We start from the raw sequence: 27,618 nt of genomic DNA, 5'->3' as shown, positions 1-27,618 counted from the left end.
TCTTCAGCATTTGTAATTGATACTAAGTGTATACTGTAGCAGTGGCTGTTGCTATCAATTCTTTGCTGCCATGTTAGTGAGATAAGGTAAGACAGGTCATTAAGGCTATACAGTTTCCCAAGCACATTTTGATTTAGTGGGGCCAGACTGTGTCTATCAAAGTGTTTCTGTTGAAAAACCCTGCATTAAATCCTGGATCCTTCATCCCTCCCTGGAGGACTTGGTGCTTGCAGACAGCAGGTGTGTGCAAACTTGGAGGATCCTGACTGAAATGGGTCAAGGGATGCAGTGCAAGAGCTTCAGCAGCAGAGGAGAAAACGCTGACAGCCCAGCATGGTAACACCTTCCCTCACACAGCTGCCTCTAGAAAACAATAGCCCTGCTCATCTTAGCCTAAAAAGTTGAAGGCACTGCTACATTCCCCTTCTTAAGCCATTCAATACTGTACACATGGCAGGAAGGTTACATGAGTATGCAATGCAATAAACAATCAGATCAGAAATTTTTCTTGTTCTTTTGTTCTTTCTTATTATCCCCTCTTTTGTCCTTCCTTGCCTGAGAGAGCTTATCTCCTTAAACTGTTTTTTCATTTGTCTGTCATATCTCTCCTCTCCTCTTCTCTCCTCCTTTTCTTTTTTTTCTAGAGGTATTACTGAAACCTTGATTTTTATTCCCAGCATGTACTGTTTAGCAACTAACACTTGTCTAATTTCTAGCAAATATGTTGCAGCTGCACTTCTCTTTTCTGCCTTTTCTTGTCTTTGTGAAGATAAATCATCATCACTCTGTGGCAGTAAAACAGAGAGGTAACTATTTCCATATTTGGCCATTTCTTACCATTGTCAAAATAAATACATTCATCTGTGCAACTTAAATATGAAATGATGTCTTCCCTTTTTTGAAACCAGCAAGTACTAACAACAGCAAGCTGGCATCTGAAAAGAAAATGAACAATTAAGATGACATTTATGCTTAAAATTCTGTATCACTCAAAATGAGAGCTCCCAACTCTGAAAACTCCATCTGTACTTTTACATTGAAGGTTACAAGGTTATGATAAAAGTGACTGTGACAATCATGTTACTGAGTTGCTGGGGTAGATAGTATTAAATAAAATCTTAGCACTTAAAAAGTGCCAAATGCAGAAGTAAAGCAAAAAAAACCTTAACAGTTGCTACCATGGGCTGCCCATTGAAAATGTATTAGAAGAATTGTGACGGTTTCTGCATTAAAATTTACTGAAAGGACTGTCTTGAGGTCTAAGTGTATTGAGGAAGAAACACTTGGAGTGAGGAGATCTGTTTTCACCATGGAGAACTTCAGGACAGCAATGAAACAAAACATGTTAGAAGCTTGCAGCTTAACAGTGAGGACCACAAGGAAGGTCTCCTCAGACCACTGGGGCTGGCATAAATAAAAGCAGTAATAACTAAATAATAACATAGGAAAGAATGCTGTGCGCTGTTCTGAGTACATGATTTGTGATACGTGCTGCTAAAAGTGCTTTGTACTCAGATTTTTACACCATTACAGCAAACAGGGTTCTGCAGAGCTTCTGCATGAAGATCTGTTTAAATGTCCTCCATTTTAAGCACCTCAAAGAAAGGTTTCTTTTGCTTGTATATTGCCAAACACGAAGGCTGTTTAATCTTCTTGGTATCTCTGAACACTGCTGCAGTAGGACTGTTCAGAAATAACTGATACATGCTTCTGGATCACTCTTTACATTCATTAAGACAAATCAAGTTACATCAAACACTGAGCCAAAGAAAACCTGGAATAATATCTCAAGCTGCTCCATTTTCACACACATCGAAGAAAAACCTTGGCAATACCATTCAGGTTGTGCTCTTTCTTCAAATGGCTGGCAGAGAAGCAGTATTGGCTGATGTGATGTAACAGGCAAGCAACTTACAGATGCAGATGGACTCAAAGAGAGCTTCTTTACTGACATATCTTGATCTAATATTGTCGAGAAAAAAATGCTGCCATAGATGTGGCAAGAACAACAATGGTTTACCAGCTGGGGGTTTGTACCCCTTTCAGAGTGATGTGGAACTTTCCTGCCATACAGATGTGGGAGCTGTTTTCTACTGACCCTCAAAACTGCTTCAACTCCTAGTCCAGTGTCTGCAACCCACAAGTAGCTTCTCTGCTACCACCATCCCAGGTATTTGTAACTCATCAGGCAAGATGTCCAGAAACATGCCAAGAAGGCGCTGTTGTTTCTCAGCCATACTTTGTTAACCAAGTGATCTCTTTGGTAGAAATGAGCCCCAGGTCCCCACAAGCCCTGTGGACTCACCTGGCACAAGCTGCATCAAACCCTCCAAGGGTTCAGGGTTTGGCAGCAGCCTTGGCCTTGGTTAGAAGCCTTTTTGCCATATCAAGAATTCACAGACTTCCCCTGGTGAGCATTTAGCCCAATTTGAAGATAGAAAAAGGGAAGGACCACCTGGTCTGGCCGCCTGAAGTTGGACAGGAATTGCAGACCTGCTGTCTTCAGCAGCTGCTCTAAGTCACCAAAAAGCACCTATTGAGAACTTCCATTTGTATTTTACATATTGTGTGCTATTTATCTGCGGTAGAACAATATTAGTACTTTTTGTGGCAGTGCTACACAGTGAACTTTTATCTGAATATCAGTCTGTGAGAATTCCTCTGTCCTCTTCAGTGTCAGGCGATATCTTTGACATGGCAGCTCGGGGCTTTGTAGGAAAGAGAGTAACTATGAAACCATAAATAGAAAAGATTGGATTTGATTTTTATTGGCAACGTTCAGACAGAGCCGAATCTGTTTCACAGGGGATAACACGCCACTGGAGCAAGGCTACCGCTCCACCTGGTGGGCACCCGGCGGCTCCGAGGGGCGCGGCGAGCCTCGGCCGGCGCCGCTGCGGCCACGGAGAGCGGCAGAGCCGCTCGGGGATGCCCTGACTCGGGGGATGCCCCTCAGAGCCGGCCCGGGGTGCGTTGCCTGGGAACGAACCACGATCCTGGGGGATCGCCTTCAGAGCCCCCGCCTGAGACCCGAGCCATCACCGCACGGCCCTTCCCAGGCCACCGCAGCGTGGCGGCGAGGCAGCCAGGGCCCCGCGGAGCACGGCCCCGCTGCGGGGCGACGGGAGCCGCCGGCCCGGACGGGCGGGACTACAGGGCCCAGGCTGCCGCGGGCGGGAGGGCGGTGCCGCCGCCGTGCGCCGCCGCCGTGCCCGGGCTGGGCCCGCCCGCCGCGCCGGGAGCATGGCCGGCTTCGCCGACCTGAACCTGCCGCAGGGAGCGGACAAGAAGTCCCTGCAGAGCCTGCTGGAGGCCGCGGCGCACCGTGAGTCCTGCGAGCGGGGCGGGCGGCGGGGCCGGCTCGGAGCTCGGTGGGGCCGAGCTGGGGAGCGCGGCCGGCCCCGGGCAGGATGGCAGCGGGACGCGAGCGGCGGCTCCCCTGGCTCGGCAGGCACTGCCGGACTCCCCGGGATGAGCCTTCCCTTCCCTCCGTTTCCCTCGGCGCCGCTCCGCTCAGCCCGCGGCTCTCTGCCAGCCCAGTGCCCAGGGCTGCCTATGCCCGGGACGGGGCCGCAGGGGAAGCTCCTGCTGCGCCTTGCAGCTCTGTCTCTGCCTGCTTGTCCCAGTGCCACAGTTGTTTTCTTCCCTACGCGCACAAGTTTTTCCGCCTGCAGTTTGGTAGGGCCCGGCTCTTTTCCTGCGGAGCTGTTGCACAGCCACGTGCTGCCCGTGCGGTGTTTGGGGCGGGAGGTTTGAATGCCCCTGCCAAGTCTGTCATCCTCCCCAGAGCCTGGGAACCAGACCTTCTCCTCCGTTCAGTCGGCATCGTTTGGAATTACTGCTTTGCCTTCTCCGACAGCTGCATCTCTGCCGGCTCTGCGTTATCTGCAGTTTTAACAACTGTCCTGATTACAGCAGTTTTCCATAAAGAAAGTCATAACCGGGGCCAAGCTAGGCCAGACCTTTGGGGACACCAAATCCATGTGTTTGTGTTCATAAAGCTCTGCCATTGAGTGAGAGTTGTCAGGTCAGGGCTATGTTAAAAGCCGAACAGATGATTTTTTTTTTCTATTTCAAAGCACTTTTTGGGTGAACCAGTCGTCTTAAAAAATACTGTGAAATCTAAACTTGCACGTGATTATTAACTTTAGGACATTTAAGTAATGAGTATTTTACAGTTTTCTCATTGGAATTGTTTTTTACTATATTTTAACCAAATTTTTACTGTGTGTTTTTCAGTGGGATATTCTGTAGTTGCACTTAATCATGTCATTGACTTTAAAGAAAAGAAACAGGTAATTTTTCTTGGGATTATTTGTTCTTACTGTGTTTTCTTTAGTAAATCTGCTGCCTTATTGCATGTTTCCAGATAACTTTAGCTGCAGAATGCACATCTAGACACAAGCACAAATCTCTTTATTTGTAACAAAACTCCCATTTTATATTTCAGGAGAACTGCCTTTGGATTAATTTTTAATATGGTTCATGTACTGTCTCACAAAAATAGTTTTCTTAGTGTAGTAAATTTATTCTTAAGATTAGAACACAGTTTTTGTTTACATGTAAACATAATCCATGACATTTTTAATAATTTTGTTCTGTTCTCTTTCAAGGAAATCATCAAGCCAGTATCCCCTTCAGAGTTGTTTCCATCTTTACCTATTGTACAAGTATGTCTAGTTACATTCTATAGATATACTGTTATTCTGAGTTACCCTTTTTTATCTTTGTATGTTTGTATATGTGATTTTGTGTATGAGGTGTTAATCAAAAAAGAAAAATTTGTCCATTATTTCATGGTTCAAACTCCAAGCATTGGAAGAATAGTAAACTTGCATCAGAGTAGGCTCTATTCATTATTTTTGAAATTATTAAAGAAGTTGCTTTGTGTGAATTTTGAATCTGCTTGTAGTTGAATAATTACAGTACAGTTCTTGAAATTTAAGTTTTGAAAATAATTTTGTGGTTTTGATGGAGCAAAATTTGAATATAAAGAAGTACAATAATGTGTTTTGGGTCACTGACATTGATTAATTCAAGAACTGCTTTTCCTTGAAGTTGTGACCTCCCTGGGGAATCATAGCAAAACATACTCAATTTTTCTGCGTGGTTGTTTTTCTTTTTTTTTTTTGCTTTCTATTCATCTTTCCCCAGAGAGACACAGTAAATCATTTTTTGTAAGAACAGGTATAATATCAAAGAGATAATGTAAATTAGGGAAGTTTAATTCAGACTTAAGAAAATGAGTATAACAAGACTATAAGCATGACACCATTTTCTTTTTATAGCAGACTGGGTGGAAATTACCACAAATTTTTCCTTTGGCTTATTAATTTTTTTATATTATTCTTTTTTCTGTAGGGGACATCTAAAAGAATTAAAGTCTTGACCAGGCTAACACTTGTTGTTTCTGATCCTTCCCACTGTAATCTCTTGGTAAGTATACTCAACAAGGAATTTTGAAACTTTTATTTCCTTTTCTTAATGAATGAATGAAACTTTGGAAATTCTATGGGGACAAGATCCTGGAATTTATAGGGCACTCAGCTGTGGTTTCTGAGATTGCATCTCTAACTAGTAATGTGATCATGAGGAGATGCAGACTTACAAGAGCATATATGGCTTCTGTTGATCATTTGTGATCATTAGGGAACAACAGTTCTGTTCCTTGGTTTCTGGACTTCTGTGCATGAACTAGAAGACCAAGAGCAACCCTTGCATCTGGTTATGTTTTTGTGCTACAAGATCAAAGCAAAAAGTGTCTTAGTAAATTGGTGGGACAAGCCTCCAATTGAGAATGAATGACTTCATTGTAGAAACCTGCTGTGTAATTGGATGATTATTGGCTTTGTTTTAGTACTTGACAGGGGAAAAAGGTTTTTTTTTCTTATTGTTTTGGTTGTAATCATTGTGCATGGCTTTGTCATCTATCAGAATTCAAAGTAGTAATTGTTTGCTCCTTTTCTAGAGATCAACATCTGCAAACATAAGGTTATATGACATCATAGCAGTATTTCCAAAAACTGAGAAACTGTTCCATGTAAGTACAATCATCTCATCAGTAATGCTCATTCAGTAGCCTTTAGTGCCTTGTGCTAATTAAAGTACATGCTTTTGTTTTGATTTTATTTCCCATTTTATAAAGACCTCGTGGAGTTAATCAAACAATCCAGGCTGCCAGGGCAGTTGATGGGCTGTGGGGTTTGGGAGGATTTGCAGGAGGCTGCAGGACCCTGAGGTGACAGGTTAAAGTCTGAAACATTTTCCTTGTCTACCTGATGAAAGGGCTTGTATGCCCTGCACTGTGGTTGCCTTTATGTGCCTTGTACTATAGTGAGGAGAGAAAACATCCTTTTTTTTCCTCCAATATATTTATACTATCATGTAGAAAACTTCTGTCTTCAGCTTTAGCTTGTCAAACTCTTGACAACTTCCCATCACAATGCACTTGTGATCTTCTGTTAGAACTAGTTACTCCTGATAGCAAAAATGCTAGGGAGGATTTTAAAGTGGAACTAATGCGGTTCTGTGAGTTACCTGATGGCTGTTCACCTCCATTTCCTTCATATTTTATTTAAATTGTTCTCAAATACTTGATAACAGCTGTTGATGTTCTGATTGGGTGGAGCACCTTGAAAAAAGTAATGTTTTTGTCACAATTTTTCTTACAAAACCCAAAATTTGATGTCCGTCCTGTAGTAAGCTTGTAAATATTAAGTCTGAATTGGTGAGTAGGTGGAAGTGTTCCATCTCTGTTAGCCTTGGCAGGCAGGCATGCAGTTTAAAGCAGTGTGAAGGAGGGACAGGGACAGCAAAAAAAGAAGTGAGTTTCTTTGAAGAATTTACTTTCAAAGGGAGCTTCTCAGTTTGAAACTGAGTCTGGTGGTTTTTTTTAAATAAGTTAAAGCCACTTTCTAGTACTGCTGAGTACCTGTTTTGCCACATTAAAATTGTATTATTCTGTTTTGTTTTTCTACAATATTTCTCCTCCTATTTCAAGTCTTGTCCAAGTAAACTACAAAGCAGGAGGCTGTCAAAGAATATGAACTTCAGAGATTTTTTCAGCAGAATTCAAACATTAATTATAAGAGTTACAGCAAAATGAAACAAATTTCTGAATTTTATTTCCCTTGAAAGATTTTAGGACTCTTCAGGGTGTGACAGAGGCAAATGGTTTAAAATATTTTTTGCTGGCCACTCTCCACGTCTTTCTTTTGATCTCTGGCAATAGTGTAAAATCTCATTTCTCAAGTGAGCTCAATCAGTTTATCATGTGCTTAAACAAGCACCTGAAAATAGTTGATCAGCTGGGGTGTGCTGTGTTGTTTTTTGGGAAAAGGGTATTCTCTCACTTAAGGGTTATTAGTGTTTATTTTCAGCCATATCACTCCTCCTGCTGCAGTTGCACATCCAGCTGTGGCCGTGTTTAAGCAGCCACTCATTTCTGCAGGTCCCTGTCTGCTTTGCTTCTGAGCTGCTTGCTTGCTCAGCTGCATGGCAGTTTGCTTGGGGGAGCCTGCTTTTGGCTGAGCAGTAACCAGAGGTTTTGCCAAGTTCTTTTCCAGGCAGATGCCCTTTCCCAGAGTGATTCAGCAGGCAGGCAGGCAGGCAGGCACGCAGAGTTTGCCAGCGCAGAGGGGTGCTGTGCTCTGGCAGGCCAGTGCACACAGTGCTTGGCTAAGCTGACACTCTGGCAGGTTTTGGACAGGCTGTGAGGAAAGAAGCAGGATTTTCAGTGAGCTTATCTCCATTGCTTCCATGCTAGCAGCACTTTGAGCTGGGGAGGGAACCCAGGCGTGTTTCCTGCAAAGTGCATGAGGTGAAAGACTTCATTCATCCTTCACGTTCAAGGCAGGTTTGTATGGCTGCCTTTTGTTTAGAGATTTTAGAATGTTTCGCTGTGGAGAGCTGATTCAGTTTCACAGAGGTATCACACAGGTGAAAGGGACTTTACACAGGTGGTTTCAGCACATACAGTTGGCCTCTTACAACTCATGGATATTTCTTTATTAAGAATAAAGCCTTCAAGAGTGGGTCTTGCATGGCAAATTAACTTCCTATTGGCTTTTGGTAACTCAGCATGAGCTCAAGAGCATCATCTTTCTCACCAACAATTTGGCACTTATATTTTCTCTATAGAACAAGATTTTTCATGTTTTTGTGAAAAAATTACATGACCATTGGAGGTGTACTCCAATTTTAGCATGGCCCAAAAACTAGTCTGTGCCCTTTTGTCACAAGCCAGGGAAGCTCTTTTGTGGCTGAGTGTGGCAGTGATATGTACTGAAAGATGTGCTCAAATTCTTCAAATAATTTATATCCTTAAGGGGATGAGGAAGCCACATTTGTGAATTGTAGAATGGGCTCCTTGTTTAAATTTCCCAAAAAGATTGTTTTGGCCTGCAGCAGGAATGCCCACTCCATGCAGGTAATAGACTACTTGCTGCTTTCTGCTTTCTAAGATTTCTGATTGTTTTAATGATTGTTTTAGTTAGCTCTGTCTGCTGTTTGTAAGCACTTAGCACATCACTAGTATCTAAAAAAACCTACCTATGTACACCTGAAGATGTAGTGCAAAGTCAGATTTCAATGTTTATTCCTAAAACGTTTGCCAGAGCTTGCTCCAGAGCGCCCAGGCAGTGGCAGATGTATTTATTAACGGCTGCTGGGGCTCTCCCAGCAGATGGGGCTCTTGCCCACAGTGCTGCCAGGCAGTTGCTGGGCTGTGCAACTTGCTGCACCTCATTTTCTGGATGAAGTCGTTGCACTTCAGATCTTTCCAGCAGCCAGGGTAGCCTTAGCTTGACTGCATATTTGATTTGTTTGGGAGCCAGAGCTAGGCTGAACATTAGAGTTCTTGGAGAAATCTGCTCTCCAGTTTTTCATACAGTGCAGGAATTCCTCATATGTGAGGAATATGACTCGGAGTTTGTTTTTCCTTGGTTTCCATATTTTGTGACATGTTCATGTCACTGGAATCCTGTAGATATCCTGGCTTTTGAGACACTCCCTGTCCCACTGTGCTAAATTTGCAAAATGGTAAAGAGTTTTCCAGTGTTTCTGGAGCTCATTAGGAAGGCTTGATTTCTCATCAAATAGGACAACTTGCATGTCTATTCTCACTTCCCTTAATTTTTGCCATAATCTCTTCTTGAATTTTTTATGACCTCACTGACATATTTCCTAGGGCATGATTCAGAGCTATTTGTTCTGTGCATGTTCCCATAAATCACCTCTGTGTAGTAGTTTGTACCTCATGTAAGAAAAGGAGGGAAGCTGACTGTAGTAGGGCTGAACTTCCTCTTGCAAATCTAATTCTATGCCATAGATTCCACAGGCAGCCCATGTCCTGCCTATTGGAGGATAAAGATAAAGGTAGGGCATGAAGAAAAAGTTTAGTCTGAATGTTCTGGCAGAGACATTTCAACTTCAAAAATGTTGTGGTTTGCCTGCATGTGTACTGTGGCTGTCTTGTTTAGGAGAGAGTGCTATCAACAGCTAAGAAACATTCCTAAAGCTGGGCCTCTGCTCTCATCTCCATCCAAATTCCATGTGAACAAACTGGTAGAAGACCAGTTTGCCAAGCAGCAGTGTGCCTTGTGTTAGAGCAGCCCTTCCCCTGGGGCTCCTCACAGCCCCCACTGCTTTTGTGCCACTGGGAGGAGGGATGAATGGTTGGCACCTGGCCCAGGTGTATTTGGAGCAGTTGCTGCCAGGTTTCTGAGTGCAGAGAGTTCCCCTACCCACAGAAAATTCCTTTTCAACTTCTCCATCCTGTCTTACCTTCTTTGTTTCAACCCTGCTTACAGATGTTAGTCTGGCCCTGTGCAATCATCCTTTCAGAGTAGGCATACACAATTCCTACCTTGGGTGCATGAGATTAATCAAGGACTCCTTTTTAGGTCCCCTTAATTTTTCCTGTATCTCAGTGTGAGGACCCTCTGCCCCTTGTTCCTTTCCTCTGTCTCTTAATACAACCTGTAAATTGTGGTGTGAATTCAAAGCTAAATTCTTAAACTGCAGCCTTCAGTGCTGTCTCCAGACTTTGCCAGAGGTGTGGCTGTCAGGAGGAGCTGCACTCAGCCAAGAAAGGGAGTGCTTTTTCATGCTTTTCTCTATTCTCTCTTTTCTCTATTTTACCATGCTGGTAAAAGTAATTAATCCTGAAAACAAACAGGTGCTGCACTGGAAGCAGAGCAGGATGGGACAAGGGGCAGTTCCTGGGCTCTTCCCTTTCTAAACTGGGGTTGGTCTTTATTATCTGTGAGTTGTTTTGTCAAAAGCCAACATTGCTTCTGCATGTCCTCTGTCAGATAAAAACAAAGTAAGTACTGCTTTGGGGTTGACCATTATTTTATTGTAAAATTAGTTCTGTAAGAAAGGGAAGACTTGGGTTTTAAGTCGCAAATGCTGCTGTTGTATTGGCCTATCTGCAATGCATAGTACTTCTTAATTTTAAAATTGATCTCACCCTGGAGAGGCATTAGTTGCATTAAGAAATGAAGGAGAATATTAGTGCACCTTAAGTTGGTTATGTATTTTTTGGCATATCTAATAATCTGTTCCTATTTCTTTGCTGCAGATTGCTTGCACAACACTAGATGTGGATCTGGTCTGCATAAATGTAACAGAAAAGCTGCCATTCTACTTCCGAAGGCCCCCTGTGAATATGGTAAATTTACATCTAAATTGTATTCTTGCTGTTAGACTGACATTAAATACAAAATCTGAGTCGAATTCCCTACTGCTTTCCACCCACCATTCCTATCCAAGTGGTTCTTTTATTTTCTTGCATAATGTATAGTTTTGTTTCAAATGTCCTTCACTTCAGGGCCTCCACTGCAGCACTTAATACACATTGCTGTATGTTCTTTCTTTTTCTCCTCCTGTCCCCCACTTAAGAAGGCAGAAGTGGTGTTCCCAAGGAGTGGAAACAGAGCCTTCAGGCCACTGTGCTGCTAAGCAGGGAGATATGGTGTGAGTGCTGACAAAGCTGCTTCCCAAACCAGAAATGGTATAGCTGTGTCAAAACAGATAAACAGCTCTTTGATTTAAAAGACAGGAAATGTGAATGACAGTGTTAATTTAGGAGAAGGATGTTATGCTGGTTACTTGAAAGACAACTGTATTGAATCCATACTTGGACAAAAGAATGTCTTGGTAAATGAACCCAATGTAGCATTGCTAAATATATGCTGTGGGACCCAAGATGGCTATCAGTGTGGATCAAATATAGTTCTGCCTGCTGTTGGTAGTTTGCCAGAAAACCTAATCTGGATGTGCTCTTATGGGAACTTGTTTTCTCCTCTGAGTATATGTAAAGGTTCATTCCACATGGGCATTCTTGACTGATGTAGAACTTAGTTCTTAAAATTTTAAATTTGGAATTGCCTAGTAATCCTACTTCCTTTTCTTCTAAAGTTTGACCTAGAATAAAAATTCAAATTTAACTAGAATTAATTCTGAGACAGAATAGGAATAATACATTGGCATTTATGGTAAACTGAGGATTTCAACATTCCACTTGGAATAACAGTTTTGTATGAAACACTGTATGAAAGTACCCTAGCTGTCTAAAAGTGCAGCAGGTGGCCCAGGTAAGGAGCTGTGTGGCTCTTAGAGCCCTGTGTTGGGAGACATTTTCCTTGCAAGCTACCTCTCATCTTCCACACTCCCAGCCTCAAGGCAGTCTGTCTGTTGGACTGGTCTGTGCATCCTGGGGCAGGCAGTTTTGGTTGTTACAGTGCCAGACAGATTGGCAGGCAGCTGAAGTGGTAGGGATGAGGTTAAAAACCACCTTGACTGGAAATTGGTGTATTGCCATCACCTGTTTGGTTTTGATAAATTCAGGCTTCTCTTGTTTGCAGTTATCAGGCCAGATCTATGTAAAACATTTGATGCATGTATAGCTTCTGTTGTGCTGCATAGAGAGGTCATGCATGGGAGGGAGCTGGATTAATTCCAGCTGTATTCAGTTACTGGACTCTCTTACAGTATTACCATTGTAGCCTATTTTAATAATATTTGTGTAAGAGAAGAGTATCATTTCAGGCAAATGTAGGATTGTCATGGAAAAAAGAACTCCTGGCCTTACAATGTGTCTTTATTGCTAGCACACTGTGTGCAAGTTGCTTAACCTTTCTGTGTTTGCAAAAACAAGAATACTGGGCTTTTGGTGAGGCACTGTGACAGCAAAGGATGTCAAAGCAGCTGAAAACATAACCAGTGTTACTATTTGAAACCTCTTCTGTGACTCAGTGTTTTCTAACATTGTCACAAACACCAGAGTATGCTGTGAGACAGGAGAAGGGTCCTCGTTGCTGCTTTTGTGCAAGGAGGAATTCTTCATCTGCAATGCATGGCTGCTGAGGGAAGTGATGATCTTTCTTACAGTGGGGTGTGGGACTAGAGGACTTGGGCCCTCAAAGTTTCAAGACAGCAGATTACCAGCAATGGTTATCTGTCTCCTTGACTCTGATTGTGTGTATATAGTAGTGATAGCCAATTACAGCAAATAAGTGGTTGGTACTTGTTTGTTAAACCTCATTTATCTGTCCAAGATTTATGCACACGTATCTGGTGTACAGTGAAGCCTTCCCCCACTCTCCTTTCATGCTATGCTGTGCTCTTACTGGAACAATTTTTTTTTTTTTTTGTATGTGACACAGTTAAAGTGAGAGTAAGCTGCATCAATAGCAGACAGCAGTTGTTAGATTGTTAGGCTTCTCTCCTTTTGATTTTTGATCACTCTCTTTCATGTGAAGGCAATAGATCGAGGCATCTACTTTGAACTTCTTTACACGCCTGCCATCAAAGACTCTACTATGAGAAGATACACAATTTCAAATGCCATCAGCCTGATGCAGATCTGCAAAGGAAAGGTAAGCTCTCAAGTGAAAACAAGGTAATTAAATCAGTTCAAGTTTTTCTGGAGTTGTACAGACTGAGCCATTTTAAATGAATTTGATGCTGGGACATCTGAAGCTGTGACTAAATTTTGGCCTACTAACACAAGGACACAATCATTGTAGCTCCAGATACTTCCAATCTTGCACCACTGCATGCTTTCTTCTTAAGCTGTCAGGCTGTTAGATTCTTTTTCCAGAACAACCCATGTGTTGTTATGGTATGCAATTCCCAAAAACAAAAGTGGGAGGGGATGGAGGGAGATTAAAGTGCCAGACATCTAAGGTTTGCACTAGAACTGAAATTCATTTATTTCTTTAAAATCTTCCACTTCATATTTCTCATTAACCAAAAGCTCTTTTGACTGCCTAATTTGAATATGGGGGCTAAAAAACAATTTTTTAAAAAAGTAGAAATCTTGTTTTGTTAACAAGTAAATTCTCTGTGTCCAAAATAGACCACACAGCTAGCTGGCTGTCAGCCAAGGCTTTGCTGCAGTCAGATGAGCTGCATTCTTCCATGCTGCTGAAACCCAAGGAAGAAGTAACTTTGAGATGCATGTAACACATTGCTTTCATAACTTACCTCCTCCCAGGCTACCAGGTTAAGCTGTTTTATGCTGTGTCCTCTCATGCCATGTTTTTTAATAGGGGGTCATATCAAATTTAACAGAAATTGTAGCTCCCTCTTCTGTATTGCAAATGGCCTCTGCCACATATAGCTAGTCAGAGAAGCTGGATTTGGAAAATCTCAAGTGGGATGTAGAGCTTGGAAGGTAAATTAAAAGTAGATCCTTCATTACCTCAGTTCTCCTCAAGCATGGCAGCTTTTATAGAACAGTAGGGTGGGTCAAACAGATTAATTTCCTTGGTGCTACAGAAGAGGTGAGTGTTTGCACAGCCTGTCCTGAGAAGCCCAGCTCTAGCAGGTGATGACATGAAGTACTGACTTCTATACACACCAGACCACTTTCCTTTGGAATTCCCTTTTTGATATTGTTCCTCTTTCCTCTGTGCAGTTCAGGATGTGCTTCTCATGTGCTCATTGATGAACTGGAGAGCACCAGCTGTGTTGGTATCATGGATAGGGCAAGCGAGATGTTCAGTCTATGCATGGTGCCCTTTCACTCTGCATCTGTCAGTCAGGGTTTCATCTGTGGCTGGAAGGTAAATCAGCTGGAGCTGCACAGGACAAGTTGTTGTCAGGCACTGGAGGAGGACTGCTAGCTTGTCTTTGTTCTTTGCCTCCAGACTCAGTAGGCTGTGGACCAACTCTCCCTTACTGAGAGTTTGCTCTGTCAGTGAGGTAGAGGCCCTTGTTTCAATGAAACATGGGATGGCTGGTCCATAGGCTGCTTCTGTTCTGTAACGTGTAGTTGCTCAACCCATAGTAGCTTTTGGATACTTTTATTCCTCCTCTATTATAGCAGGGCAGAGAAACCTTCAGAAATTTACTTGTGATCTCAGAGCTGGCATTGAGCAGTGTCTTTAAAATATTAAAATGTGCAGGGAATGAAGGAGAAACTCCCCTGCCTTGCCAGACAGAAGGTGTGTATAGCCACAGTCCCTCACCTCCTGTGTTTTGGTAACTGAGTTGGAGGCTGCCTGGAGCAATGTACTGAACAGCTGCTGTCTGCTTTACCTGGGGAGATAGTGTTTTGCCTTTTAGGTTTGCCTTTAGCTCTTGCCTTGGATTTGCCTTTGCCTGCTGCTCTTCACTTGCCAGCAGTGCTTTTCTTATCTGCTCTTGTGTCCCTCCTCCATGTTACCCATCCCCTAGTGAAAGCCTTTGAACCAGGCAGGGCGTATCTCCAGTGCACAGCAGTGATCCACAGCACTGATCTCCAGTGCACAGCAGTGATCCACAGCACTGATCTCCAGTGCACAGCAGTGATCCACAGTCCTGTGCTGCCTTCAGATGGCTCATACAGCTGCTCTGGGATCTCCTCTGAGCCTGGGTGACAGGCATTAGTTGCTACAGTTTGCAGCAGGAAACTTGAATTTTCTCAGCAAGCTCTTGCAGTCAGCACCACTTATGCCCAAAAGCACCTTTGGGATCCATAGTGTAGTCGTTCTAAAGGTGAAGTATTCAGAAAAAACAATGTCCTAGGCTCTGTCAGGATGTGTGCTGTTAAGTCACTCTGATGTATATATTGCTTCTGCTTCTGGCTTTCCTTGTGGTGAGGCAGAGTCATCTGTCCCATGCTCTTCTCCTCAGCACATGAGGAAACCTTTGGCACACTGTGAACATGCAGTCAGTTTTACACTGGTCTTTCAGCTGTTGAGTTCTGGCTACACAGGGGACATTTTCTTGCAGTGCCTGCCCAGCTCTTTGTGCTGAGGAGGTGGCAGGGGAAGCAGAGCAGTGTGGGGAAAGCCCACCCTGAAACCAGAGATGAGTGATGTGTTGGTGGTACTGACATCAGAGAGGGAAAGTCTGTCTCTGCCTCAGCACAATTCTAATTCTCACCCACTCAAGCAGGAATTCCCAAAGCCTTTTTTATTCAGTATAATTAAAGGTGCAAGGAGATTTTGCTGCTGCAGAGTTAGCACCTGAGCTAAACAGGCCCCCCCTAGGTGAGCATCCTTGGAGCTCAGCATCAGAAGAGCTCTGGCAGCTGAGCTGTGGGATCTGCCAGCGCCAGTGTAGTCACATGCCTGTTTTGCAGAAACCTTTTGGGAGAGAAGGGAGAAGGATTTCTCTGCCTGGTGATTTTCACAGGGGTGCCAGTGTTAAGGGAGAGGAGTGTGTGGCACAAAGTGGCTGCCATTTCCTAAGTGTAGATACATTTCCTGAGCCAGTGTGGGTATGGTCAAGGCTAACATGAATGCTTAGCATTGAGTGGTACTGCCACAGCATAGCCTGAAAATCTGGGAGCACCAAACTGTCTCAAGGCACTATCTGTAAGCTGCTTCTGGGGGACCCTGGACTCCTACATCTATTTCTGTTACAGCTCAGGGTGAGTTGTTGTTTATGTGGGGCCTTTTTCAACTGGTGTAAATAAAGGGGACACTTCTTAACACAGTGCCTGCAGCTCTGCATTTTTTCTTTACCCTTAAGGGCACTTTGAAGTCCACTATGAGAGATACAGGCTGATAGGTGATTGCCTAATGCCATCACTCTGGACACTTACACTGCTTTGCCTGTCACTCTAAAATGAGATGTGCTTACCAATCTCTTATCTGGCTGTGAGAGGTTTGTAATGGCAAGGGAGGGCTTGTGTCTGTGCCTTGTCTGTTGTAGGGGACAGGGCAATAACTGAGTTTATCATGTCCCCAAATTAAGATTCCCACCCTGACAGAGTTCATCTGAGGGCATCAGATACCCTGATGTTTAATTGGGCTCTGAGCCTGAACTTAGCTAATGCTCAAAAATTTTTTTGCATCTTGCTGATTTTTTTTCATTTCTTGGTGCTGTCTGACAGATGAATGTTTGTACTCTTTTGTTTTCCAGAACATAGTTATATCTAGTGCAGCTGAAAGGGTAAGTCCCAGATTTTTTTTAAAGTCAGAACAATTTGGAAATTTATCTGTGGCTGAAAATACAGCTTTAATTACACATTAAACATATAAAAATGTATGTTTAAATATGGTTGCCATTGCCAAAAAATTGTATTGTGGGTTTTGGGACTTTTTTTTTGGTTAGTTGTTTTGTTTTGTTGGTTTTTGGGGGATTTTTTTTTTGCTGCTGCTGTGGTATTTTTCATGACAGTTTTGTCCCTGATGGACACTCTGCCAAAATAGTGGTATTTGCTTGATTTACTGTTATCTTCAGTAGCTTGCTATTATATAGCATTTAATCTTGCCTATCTGATAGCCTTGCCCTGCCTGCTCACACTGTCAGCCTAACAGCACAGGCATTCTCATATCCAAACTTCTTTGTTTTGTTTTAGCCTCTAGAGCTCCGAGGTCCTTATGATGTGGCTAATCTGTATCCTTTCCCAAAGTCCAAGGCAGCAGTTAGTAGTAGCATTGGAAAGTTCAAAGTGGTTTTGAAATTCTTTTCATCCTTTACAGTCCTTGAACTTTATACAGTGGTACTTGTTGGTGACCCATTCAGTGAATCAGGGCTCTGAATGTGTGTGGAAGGAGCAACAGATCTTGGTCATGGGGTGGCATGAGAAGTCACTGTAACTAATAATGTTTGTGTTCAGCTCCAGGAATGTTTTGTTGTGATGTGCATTAATGTTGTGTGGGTGTAAATGGAGAAATTAATAAAACCCATAAAAATCTAAGGACGCTATGAACCATATGAGAAATTATTATTTAGTATCTCCAAAGTGTCACATTTTTGGTAGCAGAAGCTATAAAATTGGTTTTATGTAAAATTAGAACTTCCTATCTGAGCAGTAACTACTTCTGTTCTGGATTTTCCAGTCCTTAGTTATACATGTAATGTTAAATAACATTGTTGTGTTCTAGAAACAAAGGAGAGTGTCTTGTCTTCCCTTCTTTTAGGAGTTCAGATGCATTTTTGTTACTCTCCCCACCCCTGAAGCACATATTTGGCCTGTCCCTGGAAGGGAAGGAGCTTGCTCTGAGTCATGAGAACCATGTGGGAGGCTGTGTGGCCTGGAAGGATTTTATGCACAATGTTTTTTCTTCCCTCTTAAAATGAGCAGTCAGGCTCAAGCCAAATTAACATAGCTAAGGTGGTGTCATCCTTGCTAAAGGTGGCTGGAAACTTCAGCATAATGCTTATGTATCAGACAGTGCCCTGTCCCCAAAGCTGAAATTTTCTGAGGGGTAATTTTTTTCTTGATTATGCATATCTAAAATGTTTCTGTGTTGACAGACTTTTATTTTCAAAAGTACAGCTTCTTGTCTGGAAAGAAGCAACATTGCCAGGAGCTTTCCAGGAGGGCTGCTGGGGAACTGCAGCCAGGAGGGTTGGGTGTCTCATTTCTGCTTCTGGGTAACCTTATGCAAAATGTCACTTTGAGTTACAGCTTTGCTAATTCCCAGTTATTTGTAGAGTAAGCAAGCCTGTTGTGCAGAGAGCCTTCCCTGTTGTGTGTGTTGCTTCCTGTGTGTTTGATCCTGAGCAGCAGTGACAGAGGTTTGCTGTTTGGCCTGTCAGAAGGTGAAGCAAAGGCAGCTGTGTCCACCAACTGCAGAGCCACCATGCTGCATGGAGGTGAGCACTTGGAAGCTCCTGTAAATAATGTGTATGTTTGTTAAACTGAGTTCTTGTGGATGCATATTCTCCAAAAGGTCTGAGACCTTACAGAGCAAGTCAGATCAGACAAAGAAGTAATCTTTGTCCAATACACGAAGAGGAGCTTGTGTGGCAAGGCTGTTTTATTTTCCCTCGTTGCCATGTTGGCAAATCAGTGGCTGAACTGGTGGTGCTGTCTGTGCTGGAGGACTCATGCAACCACATTGATGAGTCATAAAGGATTGAACCAAAATAGGAACCTGCTGCTGTGCTTCATAGTGAAACTACCCCATTTTGGAAAGGTTTGAATGCTGATCTTGGTGACACTCACAAAAACTCAGTGATTGACGTCATAAAATGGGTATGCATGTGTTTTGCATTTGCCTTTTTGCAGCATGTGTGCAGAAGCAGCTTAGTCATGTCCCTTTCTGATGCTTTAATAGGTGGATTATTTCTGATTCACTCTTCAGTGTGGAACATTTCAAACTCATGGCAAAATCAACAGGTTCTCCTCCGGCCTGCTGCTCATCTACATAGAAATACAGAGTTTATCAAATTTATGTGAGATTTCTCAAGCCTGTCATCTATCTTATCTGTGAAATTAAATAGCAACTGTCATTTCCCTTGTCCCAGAGAGGATACTAGCCCAGAATAAGTCAATATATTTTTCTCAAGGTTCTTGCAGAGCCTCTCTGCTAATAGAGTATTTGTAGGGAATAGGGAATCTCTTCTAACTCAGATTTTGCAGAGAAGCTTCCCACCAGTAATTACAAAATTGGATTGGGCTCAGTAGGTTATTTGACCAGTATTTCATTATAATGTTGAGAGTTTTGTAAATAAAATTCTTGAATACCATAAAATACTTCCTTGGTATGTAGGGGATCCTCTGCCAATACAATTGTGCCCACATAGTCTAAGAATCCTGGGGTATGTGAATGCATTTTTTAGTGTTTTTTTAAGAACAGTATGTTTGGCTCAGAAGTGCTTTTGACAGCGCTTCAAGAATGTGTCCTTCTGTGATTATTGAACTGACTAAGCCTGGTTTCCTCTGGTTTTGTGTCTCTGCAGCTCCTCAGCCCCTGCAGACCTTGGTGTTCCTTGGTTTGCTATAATTCTACACCCACCATTGTATTTGCCCCGGTATTTTCTCCACTCTGTAATGCAGTGAATCCCAAGCTCCTGCCCTTGCAGGTTGCTTCCCTGCTGTGTGTGCTGACTGGCTGGTTGCTCCTCATGTCCAGCTGTGGGTTGGGGGCATGGACACCTGAACTGAGTATGCCTTAAATGCATTTTATTTCAGCATTTGAGGTGCTGGTACTGCAGCTTCTGCTTGTGTATTCCAGAAACTCGAAAGAGTGCCTGTGGTGTGGTGTACACGGTGAAGAAGCCTCGCAAGGTTGAGGAGGAAGAAACAGCAGTGCCAGCCTGCAAAAAAGCTAAGACTCAAGCTTGAGGACTGAACAAGTTGTCAACAGAAGCCTCCATCTTGTCTTTACCCAGTGTTGAGTCTTCCTCCAGCCAACCTAATTTTTCCCCTTACTACCTTGCTCAGCCGGCAGAAGAATTATTCTTCCAGCATTCAAGTGAGAAAAACTGTGTGAATGAGACTGCTGAATAGTATTCACCACATCTGAAAGGTCATGCTGGGCTCCTGGCTAAGGGCAGGAGACTGACTCTTCACCCTCCCTTAGGTGTCCTGGAGTTAATGCAAACTCAACAGAACATTTCTAACGTGGAAGTTTTTACTTGTACATGTGCATTCCTTTTTTATTAAAAACATGTCTAAGAACACATGCCTTCATAGTCTAGCTCCTCTGGTTTCTCAAGTTTTAAACACATCTCTGTACAGCTGCAAGCCTGTAGATGAAGTTTACCTTCAAGTGGCCTGTGAAGAAACTTTTCAATTAGCTCCCGAAGCACTGTATCTAATAAAGTGTCTTCTCCCCCACTTTCCTGAAGCACATTGCTGTGGCCACTTGGGTGCCTGAATGATTGAACTGCTGCTGAGTTAGGTGATGAACACACTGAGTTAGCCAGCACTGATGTCATTTCTGTTTCCTGCCAGGCTTGCTGCCAGTGTGCAGGTAATTGGGCAGAAACAAGCAGGGAAGTTGTGGCTTGCAGCAGAGAGCAGCAGGTGGAGGTGAGCTGTGATTTCTGTGGAGAAGGATGTGTGCACACATCAGGCCTGTGGCTGGCAGGGTGGCACTCGTGAGTTACGGTGCTTGTGTGAGAAAAGCACCTGTCTGAAGCTGCTGGCCTCAGTCTAGGAGAGCTGCCTGCAGACAGAATAGGTGGTTCTTCTTGCTCCTCTGGGTTTTGTGCAACTTCACTCCAAAACTGGCTTTCCAGGAAAAGCTATTCATTGCTGCCTACTTCTGACTCCACCTCAGGATACTGCCCAGGACATTGCTTTGGTCAGCAGACTATAAAGCCAGCTGACATGGGTTGGTGAAGTAGTGTGAGATCCTCTGACATATTTGTCTGTCAGGCCACCCAGTGGATAATCAGGCATTTAACTGAATGCAGCATCTGGAGTGCTGTGTCCTCAGCACAGGAAGAACATGGAGCTGTTAGAGTGTGTCCAGAGAGGGCCACAAAGCTGGGAAGAAGGATGGAGCACTTCTATGTGGAAGTACTGAGAGAGCTGGGGTTGTTCAGGCTGGAGAATAGAAGGCTCCAGCACCACCTTACTGGGGCCTTTCAGTGTTTAAAGGGTCTTATAAGAAAGATTACTCCAGAATATTCATCAGAGCCTGTTGTGATAGGACAAAAGATAATGGGTTTAAACTAAAAAAGGATGGATTTAGTTAGAATACAAGAAAGAAGTCTTTTAAGGTGAGGGTGGTGAAACACCAGCACAGGTTGCCCAGTGAGGTGGTAAATGTCCTATCCCTGGAAACATTAAAGGCCAGGTGGGACAGGGCCCTGAGCAACCTGATGGTGTTGAAAAGGTCCCTGCTCATTGCAGAGGGGTTGGAATAGATGAGCTTTAAATTCTCTTCCAGCCCCAACTGTTCTGTGATTCTGTGACATGGGACATCATGCCCTGGCTGGCAGGTTGTCCTGCTTCTGCTAAAGCAAAGGCAGAAGTGCCTGCCTTTCCTAACAGGACTTGGCATCTCTCTTGACTTGGGTAACTGGAGTTGTCTCGTGTTCCACATAGTAGTGACTAACTAAGAGATGATATTTTTTAAATCAAACTCAGTAATGGAACTATAACTTTGTTTTACTAGCTAGCTGAAATACTGTCATTCTGCTTTCACATGTGCCTCCACTCAACAAAATAAGTGAGATGGGGTTTATCTAACAGTGACAAAGAGGGAGTGTAAGGGATGGCTGCTCTTGGCAGCTGAGACTTTTAAGTTTTTAAGAATTTTGCAGGAGACATGATGTAAACTTCCTTTAAAGAGAGACAAAATTACTCCATGCATGCTCACCACTCCAGCAAGTAAAAAGAACCACTCAGTTAATTTATTCTGAAATGGATCAGTTCAAAATGTACAGAAAAAGCAGTACAAATTTACAAATATACATAATCTGATTTTGCATTCTTCTGTCATCATACTTTGTAGTAGTCTAGTTTTTAAAAAATTCACTTCCCTGATACAGTCTCCTCTCACCTTCACAACATTACATCTGAATCCTTCAGTCCAAAGGGGGGTTCATGGTGGTTGGAGCTCTGTCCTCAAGCTCGTTATCAACCACGATTGCCAAACCCTGTGTAAACACCATTACTCAACTGCTTCATTAAATCCTCTTGGCACCTCAGTACACCTCCTTCCAGTGCTCTTCCACATACCACGACTCAATTCACAGGTTATTTTAGTAGTGAGACAAGGCAACAGTTGCAAGTATTTGCTATTTAGAGCTATTGGAAGGCTTGAGAAAACTTGCTACTACAGTTGAAAATTCTGCCATTTAAGACCAAAGGATTTATGTTGCTGGCAAAAATTGCATTTAGACCAATTGCACCTATAAAAAAAAGCTTAAATAACATCATTAAAAATTACTTTTAAATAAATAAATAATAAATAGAAATAAATAAAGCCATTTTAGAGCTAGTGGAATTTTAACACTCAACCTGTCTTTTAAAATAATTTCTTTGCAGGTTTCTTGCAGTTTCAGTGAAGGCACCTCAAATAATCCAGTACCATAAATATTTTCAATAGATGTTCAAGGACATTTTCATCCAGGTTTGTGGGAAGCATTTCAAAGCAGCAAAAAGAGCGTGGTCTGGTTTCTCTCTTCAGAATTTACCTAGATGGGCACTCTTTTTGGAATTATCTTTCAGGCTGTTGAATATCTCTTTGGTGCCATTCTGCCACTGAAGGACAAGATCCATGGGAGTTTTCCCTTCCTGGTTAAAAGAAACAGAGAAATATTTAATTTCATCCAATGATGGCCAAGTCCTTGTTCTTTCCTAAATACTTGTTCAGTGCATCTGCATGATGTGAATCTCTTCTGCACACACAGGCTTAGACTTATTCTTGCACCCCTGGGATCAGAGTACTTCTGCTCTACTAATCTAGTCCCAGTCCTGGTCAGACCCATGATGAAAACTGCCTGGGTTTCAGTGGGCTTAGGCTAAGGCTGTGACCAGCAGAACATGCAGGTCTTCCTTTTAGTTTCAAGTGATTAGAAATATATTTAGGTGCAATCTCAGTAAGAGACTCTTCCATTTAAAGCAGAATTCAGATAAGAGTTTAACTATGGTATGAGCCACAGGAATTAAGTAGGACCAACTTTTGTGTGCAGACAATGTCTGAGAGGGCAATCTCTGGCCTTTGGGGCTGTACCTTCCATAATTGTCATACTCTGATGAGGGATAATGCCAGAGCAGCCACACTTCAGGGAGGTGGGCAGAGAGTAGGGAGTACTGAGTGCTCCAGTGACTGTTTTCCTCCTTGTCCCCTGGGGTTTTGACTGACAATGGTAAAACCCATGCTACTGCTGCTTTTGGGAGAAAAGGTCTGTCAAATGCTGTATTTTAATAAGTGGTCACAGAGCTCAAGCAATGCTACTGCTGCTGCAGTGGCTCTGAGCACAGCCAGGTGTGGGACTTGTCTCTGCTCAGCCACAGGGATGTGCTGGCCGGCTGTAAGGCTAACAGCCAGTCCTCCAGCTCTAGTGCTGGGGCTGGTCCTCACCTGTGGGCTTAACAAAAGGATTTCTCTTGCAAGCTAAGATCCTTGTTGTCTCAGTGGTGGTTGAAGCCCAGGAGCTGTGCAGAGTAAGTGTCCTGTCTATTACATCTTTTCATGATATGAGTAATTAAAGTAAATTATAGAAAGGTGTGATGTTGTCTAAGTAGCAGATAGTGAGTTCTGGTTTTAAAAGAGGTACTGGGTTTTCCTCTTTTCCCTGACCTCCCCCAAGTTACCCTTTCCCTGTCTCAGCTGTACTTTAATTAGCTCTGAAGTGATCTAATTAAGCTTGTTCAAAAAAGTCTCTCCCGGTCTCAAAACCTTGCTGTGGTGGGAAATTTATTTTAAAATTACTTGGATTTTGTGCTGTTACTTACGCAGTTCTTTAGAGTCAGATCCGCTCCGTGCAGGATCAGAAGCCGGATGATTTTGTAGCGGTTCAGCCTCACGGCGTCGTGCATTGGCGTGTCCCCTTCCTGGAGAGACAGAGAACGGCGTCAGAGCAGCCTCAGGCAGTCCCGGCACTGCCGGTCAGCCCCGGCCGCTGAGGCCGCTCCCGGCACTGCCCCGGCCCGCTGGGGCCGCTCCCGGCACTGCCCCGGCCCGCTGGGGCCGATCCCGGTACTACCCTGGCCTATCCCGGCCAGGCCCGGCCGCTGGGGCCGCTCCGGGCCGGGCAGCTGTGCGGGCAGGCGGCGCTGGCGGTGCTTACCCGGTCCCTGGCGTTGAGATCCGCCTCGCAGGCGATGAGGTGCTCCCCGCAGTCGTAGCGACCTGTCCGCACGGCCACGTGCAAGGGCGTGCTGAGCAGCTGCGGGTAGGGCAGGAGATGGTCAGTGGCATGGAACAGGGGAAAGCTGCTTCAAAAACAGCTGCCAGAAGTTAGCTGCTGGGAGTAAGGGCCAGCTTTTCGTCTCCAATTTAAAAAGCTGCAGAGTTCCAGAAGCACTTACCTTGTCTCTTGCATTTATGTTTATCCCTTTGTCCAGTAAGAATTTCAGAACGTCCAGATTTCCACCCCGGCATGCCCAGTGCAGAGCTGTAGAATGAAGCTTTAATGGGAAAAAGAAACTTAAAGTATTTTAATACATCATTATATTAAAAAAAACACTATTTTAACCAAATTTCCAAATGAATCCAAATTATTTTTATGTGATTTAACCTAGAGCACTTCACTGTGATCACACAGTGATGACAGTTTCTAGTAAAAAAAAATTGTTTCTAGTAACAGCTTTTCTTATTTTGCCCTAATTTCTGCAGTACTGTGAATTTCTCACTCTTCACATTCATTGCATATTACTCCTAAAGACAGAGATGTTGGCAATGCTGCTGTGAAAGAGGATGTGTTTTGTTTATTCCTTGAGCTTAGAAGTTACCTTTAGCCAGGTATGTGGCTGGTATGTGCTAGGTATTTTTTATTTAATGCTTTTTAGGTTCTAAAATGCATAGAAAATTAAACTCAAGGGAAAGAATAGTTCTCTTTAAAAGACAAATAAATCCCCATGTTATGCAAGTCCACAAAGTCCTCTACAAGATTCAGCATCTCCGCCCTGAGCTGTGTTGGAAGGGGTCCCTTGATGCTCGCACTCTGCCTGTCATTCCTCCTCTTCCTCACCCTCTGGGACCCCCGCTGGGTTAGCAAGGCTGGCAGTGCAGCCAAGGGCAAAGGAGCAAAGGAGCACCTGCAGGAGCTGTGGGTGCTCAGGACTGCCTGGAGCTGGCATTGCAGAGGAGCAGGGAGCTCTCGGACACAGCCTTGAAACCCTGGTGCTCCTGCTGAGCCTGGGGACCTGCGTGGGGACAGCGCTGGGCTGGGAGCCTGACCTCAGCTCTCCTACCCTACCCCAGGCTTTCCTGCTTGTGGCACTCTGCTGGCCAGGGCTTCTGTGATTTCCAACAACCACTCTGGCACAGGGAGGCAGACACTCCCTCCTGAAGCCTCTTCTCAACAATGTTATTTTAAGGATAAACTTCAAGGACGTTGCAAGGCCTTTTAGTACTCCTCTTCTGTTAGAAGCACTTCTATAAATGGTTCTGGCACCTCTAAAACAATGAGCTGCCTTTGGGAAGAGGTGTGAGTGGATGTGCATACCATGTCTTTCTGTTCAAGCTGGGCTCCAGCTTCCACCAGCTTCTTCACCACCTCTAGATGTCCTTCAGAGCATGCCCTGTGCAGCGCAGTGCGTTTGAACTGGCAATTGAAGCAGTGCAAGGTTAGATATCACATACGGCACAAAAGATCTTTAAATCTCTTCTCCCGCCCTCCCTAGGATGATGGCAAATACATACTCCATGCTGGTTCCTTTTAAAGAGCTTTTGAGACCTGAAATCTGCTAAATTTTAATAGCAACCTGATAGCTGAGAGCTGCCTACCCAGCATTTTAAAGGATGGGGGAAGTATCTGCAGTGTGGTATCCAGATTTAAAATTCTGCCTGTTGAGTTCCCCATCCAACATGCCACACTGTGTTTTGAAAGGGCAGCTCATGCATCATGGAGTATGAGGGCAGCCACTTATTTCTGTTGTTCTACAGAAAAATTTCTTATCTCTTTTTCCATAGCATTGGAAGATCACCTTCTACAGAAAATCAGGTTCTCCTGGGCACCAACAGCCTTCTTTTAAATATACAGACTCTTTTGAGGTAATATGATTTTGAGGGGTCTCAGTGGCCACTAGAAAACTTGATGTACACAACACCCAGCATTTATTTACTTTACCCCACCTTTTTTGCCTCTCATGAGGGTGGAATCTACAAAACCTCATGGTAAAAGTTATTTTTGTTCTCTTCTATAGCAGGCTTTGTATTAGGAAGAAGACCGTACCTTATCACAGACATTTGGATCCCCTTTGTCTGACAGGTATTTTTCAATTACTGGCAACTTATTCTCCAGTGCAGCTTTGAAGAATGTAGGAATATCCACAGGTCCTGTCTGAAGGAAAGAATATAGAGAACATAAATGTGTGTGGCACAAACACCCATGAATACTTTCCCAGAATAAGCTACTTTGAAGTAACTTACAATAACTTCTGGTTCAGGTTTCTTTAAAACAGGCACTTTCACTTTCTTGCATCTTTTCTTCTTCTTCAGCTCAATAATTTTTTCAAGATCCTCCAAATTTTCAAGTTTTGACCTGGCCTGTAATTTCTTCTTCTTCAGCTGGAACAAATCAGGGAAAGCAGCAAGTTGAGCTGTGTGATCACCTCTTCCCTTTCAGAGTGGCAGGACAGCAATGTGATAATATTCAGCTGAATTCAAGTAAGACTGGATGAACATTTTCATGCTATTGGTGGGTTAGTAATTTTGGTAGCAGTCATTAGGTGTGCAGCTGAAGGTGTCTCCCTGGCTCTGATTGCTCCCCCCCACTGCCAGCCAGCAGCAGCTGACCCCTGGGCACAGGAGCTCTCAGGGGTTCAGGCAGGCAGTGTAGGGGTGGTTGAGGTTCTGTCTCAGTGTTACAGGCTACACAGGTGAGCAGGTCTCCATGGTCTTCAGTGGACTTTGGACCAACCTCCTTTCATGGTGGTCTCCCAAGGGTTTTTCTAGCTCACCATGTATTTCTAACTTAGAGAGAGGCAAAACTTCAAGGACTGCAGCAGGAAATGCATACATGAGGATAAAAATCCAAGCAGAAAACCCAAGAGCCTACCTCTGATTCTAGCTTTTTCTCCTTCTCATAATCCAGATCACCTCGGGCCAGTGAGTGCTCAGGGACTGTCTTTAGGTCCTCCTGCTTCTCTAATCTTACAGCAGCTTCATACTCTCCATTTTTGAAGTCCTCAGGGAGGAAGCTGCCAGTCTCTTTATCATCCACCTTCTTCCCAGTCACCTGTAAATGAAAACATGATAAAATATAATCCATGGATTCTTGACTGCAGTAGCCACCACCTGGAAACATAGATTGCTAAGGGCTGCTTTTACCTCATTCCTACCCTCTCTCAGTGTGTGTGACAACCAGGCCAGGCCATTCTGCCTGTGCCTGGCTTAGCTGGGATGCAGCTGGCTGGGGCACATCTCCCAAGCAGTTAAATTGGGTTGCTGAGGGATTTCAAGGCTGGTTTTATCCACTGCTGTGAGTACCAATGTCCCACGCACAGCAGAATGGCAGAAGCTTTGTGGTGCTGTGCAGCAGCACAGCTTTCAGTAGTTTTCAGAAATATTTCGGATGCCCAATTAAGTGTGTATGAAGAGATAACTTAGTAGAGGCAGATGTGTATTTTGAGAGTGGTTCATGTGACCTAGACTGCCTTTCTGTTTGATTACCTTGTAAAATTCTATTTGTTATAGAGTCTAATGCAGAAGAAACTGTGAGAACCTTATCAAAGAATTTAAGACATCATTAACTACTTGGGCAGTTGTATCTTAAGAAAACCATCTGGCAAAACAACTGCAGTGTTTTACTGAATCATTC

General features: G+C 43.6%; 2 protein-coding genes across 2 annotated transcripts; one reads left to right on the top strand and one right to left on the bottom strand.

The window, feature by feature from the left end:
* Positions 1 to 2,802: 2,802 nt before the first annotated feature.
* On the top strand, positions 2,803 to 19,856 carry RPP30 (ribonuclease P/MRP subunit p30). Its single transcript, XM_054637282.2, has 11 exons — positions 2,803 to 3,325; positions 4,240 to 4,295; positions 4,614 to 4,670; positions 5,362 to 5,436; positions 5,969 to 6,040; positions 10,583 to 10,672; positions 12,765 to 12,881; positions 16,360 to 16,389; positions 16,799 to 16,836; positions 17,963 to 18,042; positions 19,407 to 19,856. The coding sequence occupies exons 1-11, from the start codon at positions 3,244 to 3,246 to the stop codon at positions 19,514 to 19,516; spliced, it is 807 nt and encodes a 268-aa protein (XP_054493257.2). The 5' UTR covers positions 2,803 to 3,243; the 3' UTR covers positions 19,517 to 19,856.
* A 1,659-nt stretch (positions 19,857 to 21,515) lies between these two features.
* Positions 21,516 to 27,252, bottom strand: ANKRD1 (ankyrin repeat domain 1). Its single transcript, XM_054637622.2, has 8 exons — positions 26,857 to 27,252; positions 26,229 to 26,366; positions 26,032 to 26,139; positions 25,303 to 25,401; positions 24,164 to 24,262; positions 23,923 to 24,021; positions 23,588 to 23,686; positions 21,516 to 22,423 (listed from the first exon to the last, which is right to left on the bottom strand). The coding sequence occupies exons 1-8, from the start codon at positions 27,103 to 27,105 to the stop codon at positions 22,313 to 22,315; spliced, it is 1,002 nt and encodes a 333-aa protein (XP_054493597.2). The 5' UTR covers positions 27,106 to 27,252; the 3' UTR covers positions 21,516 to 22,312.
* Between the last annotated feature and the right edge of the window lie 366 nt (positions 27,253 to 27,618).

This window comes from Agelaius phoeniceus, chromosome 9 (assembly GCF_051311805.1).
Source record: "Agelaius phoeniceus isolate bAgePho1 chromosome 9, bAgePho1.hap1, whole genome shotgun sequence".
NCBI classification, from domain to species: Eukaryota; Metazoa; Chordata; class Aves; order Passeriformes; family Icteridae; genus Agelaius; species Agelaius phoeniceus.
The sequence above is the reverse complement of the archived record's forward strand: the minus strand, read 5'-3'. Positions and strand labels throughout refer to the sequence as shown.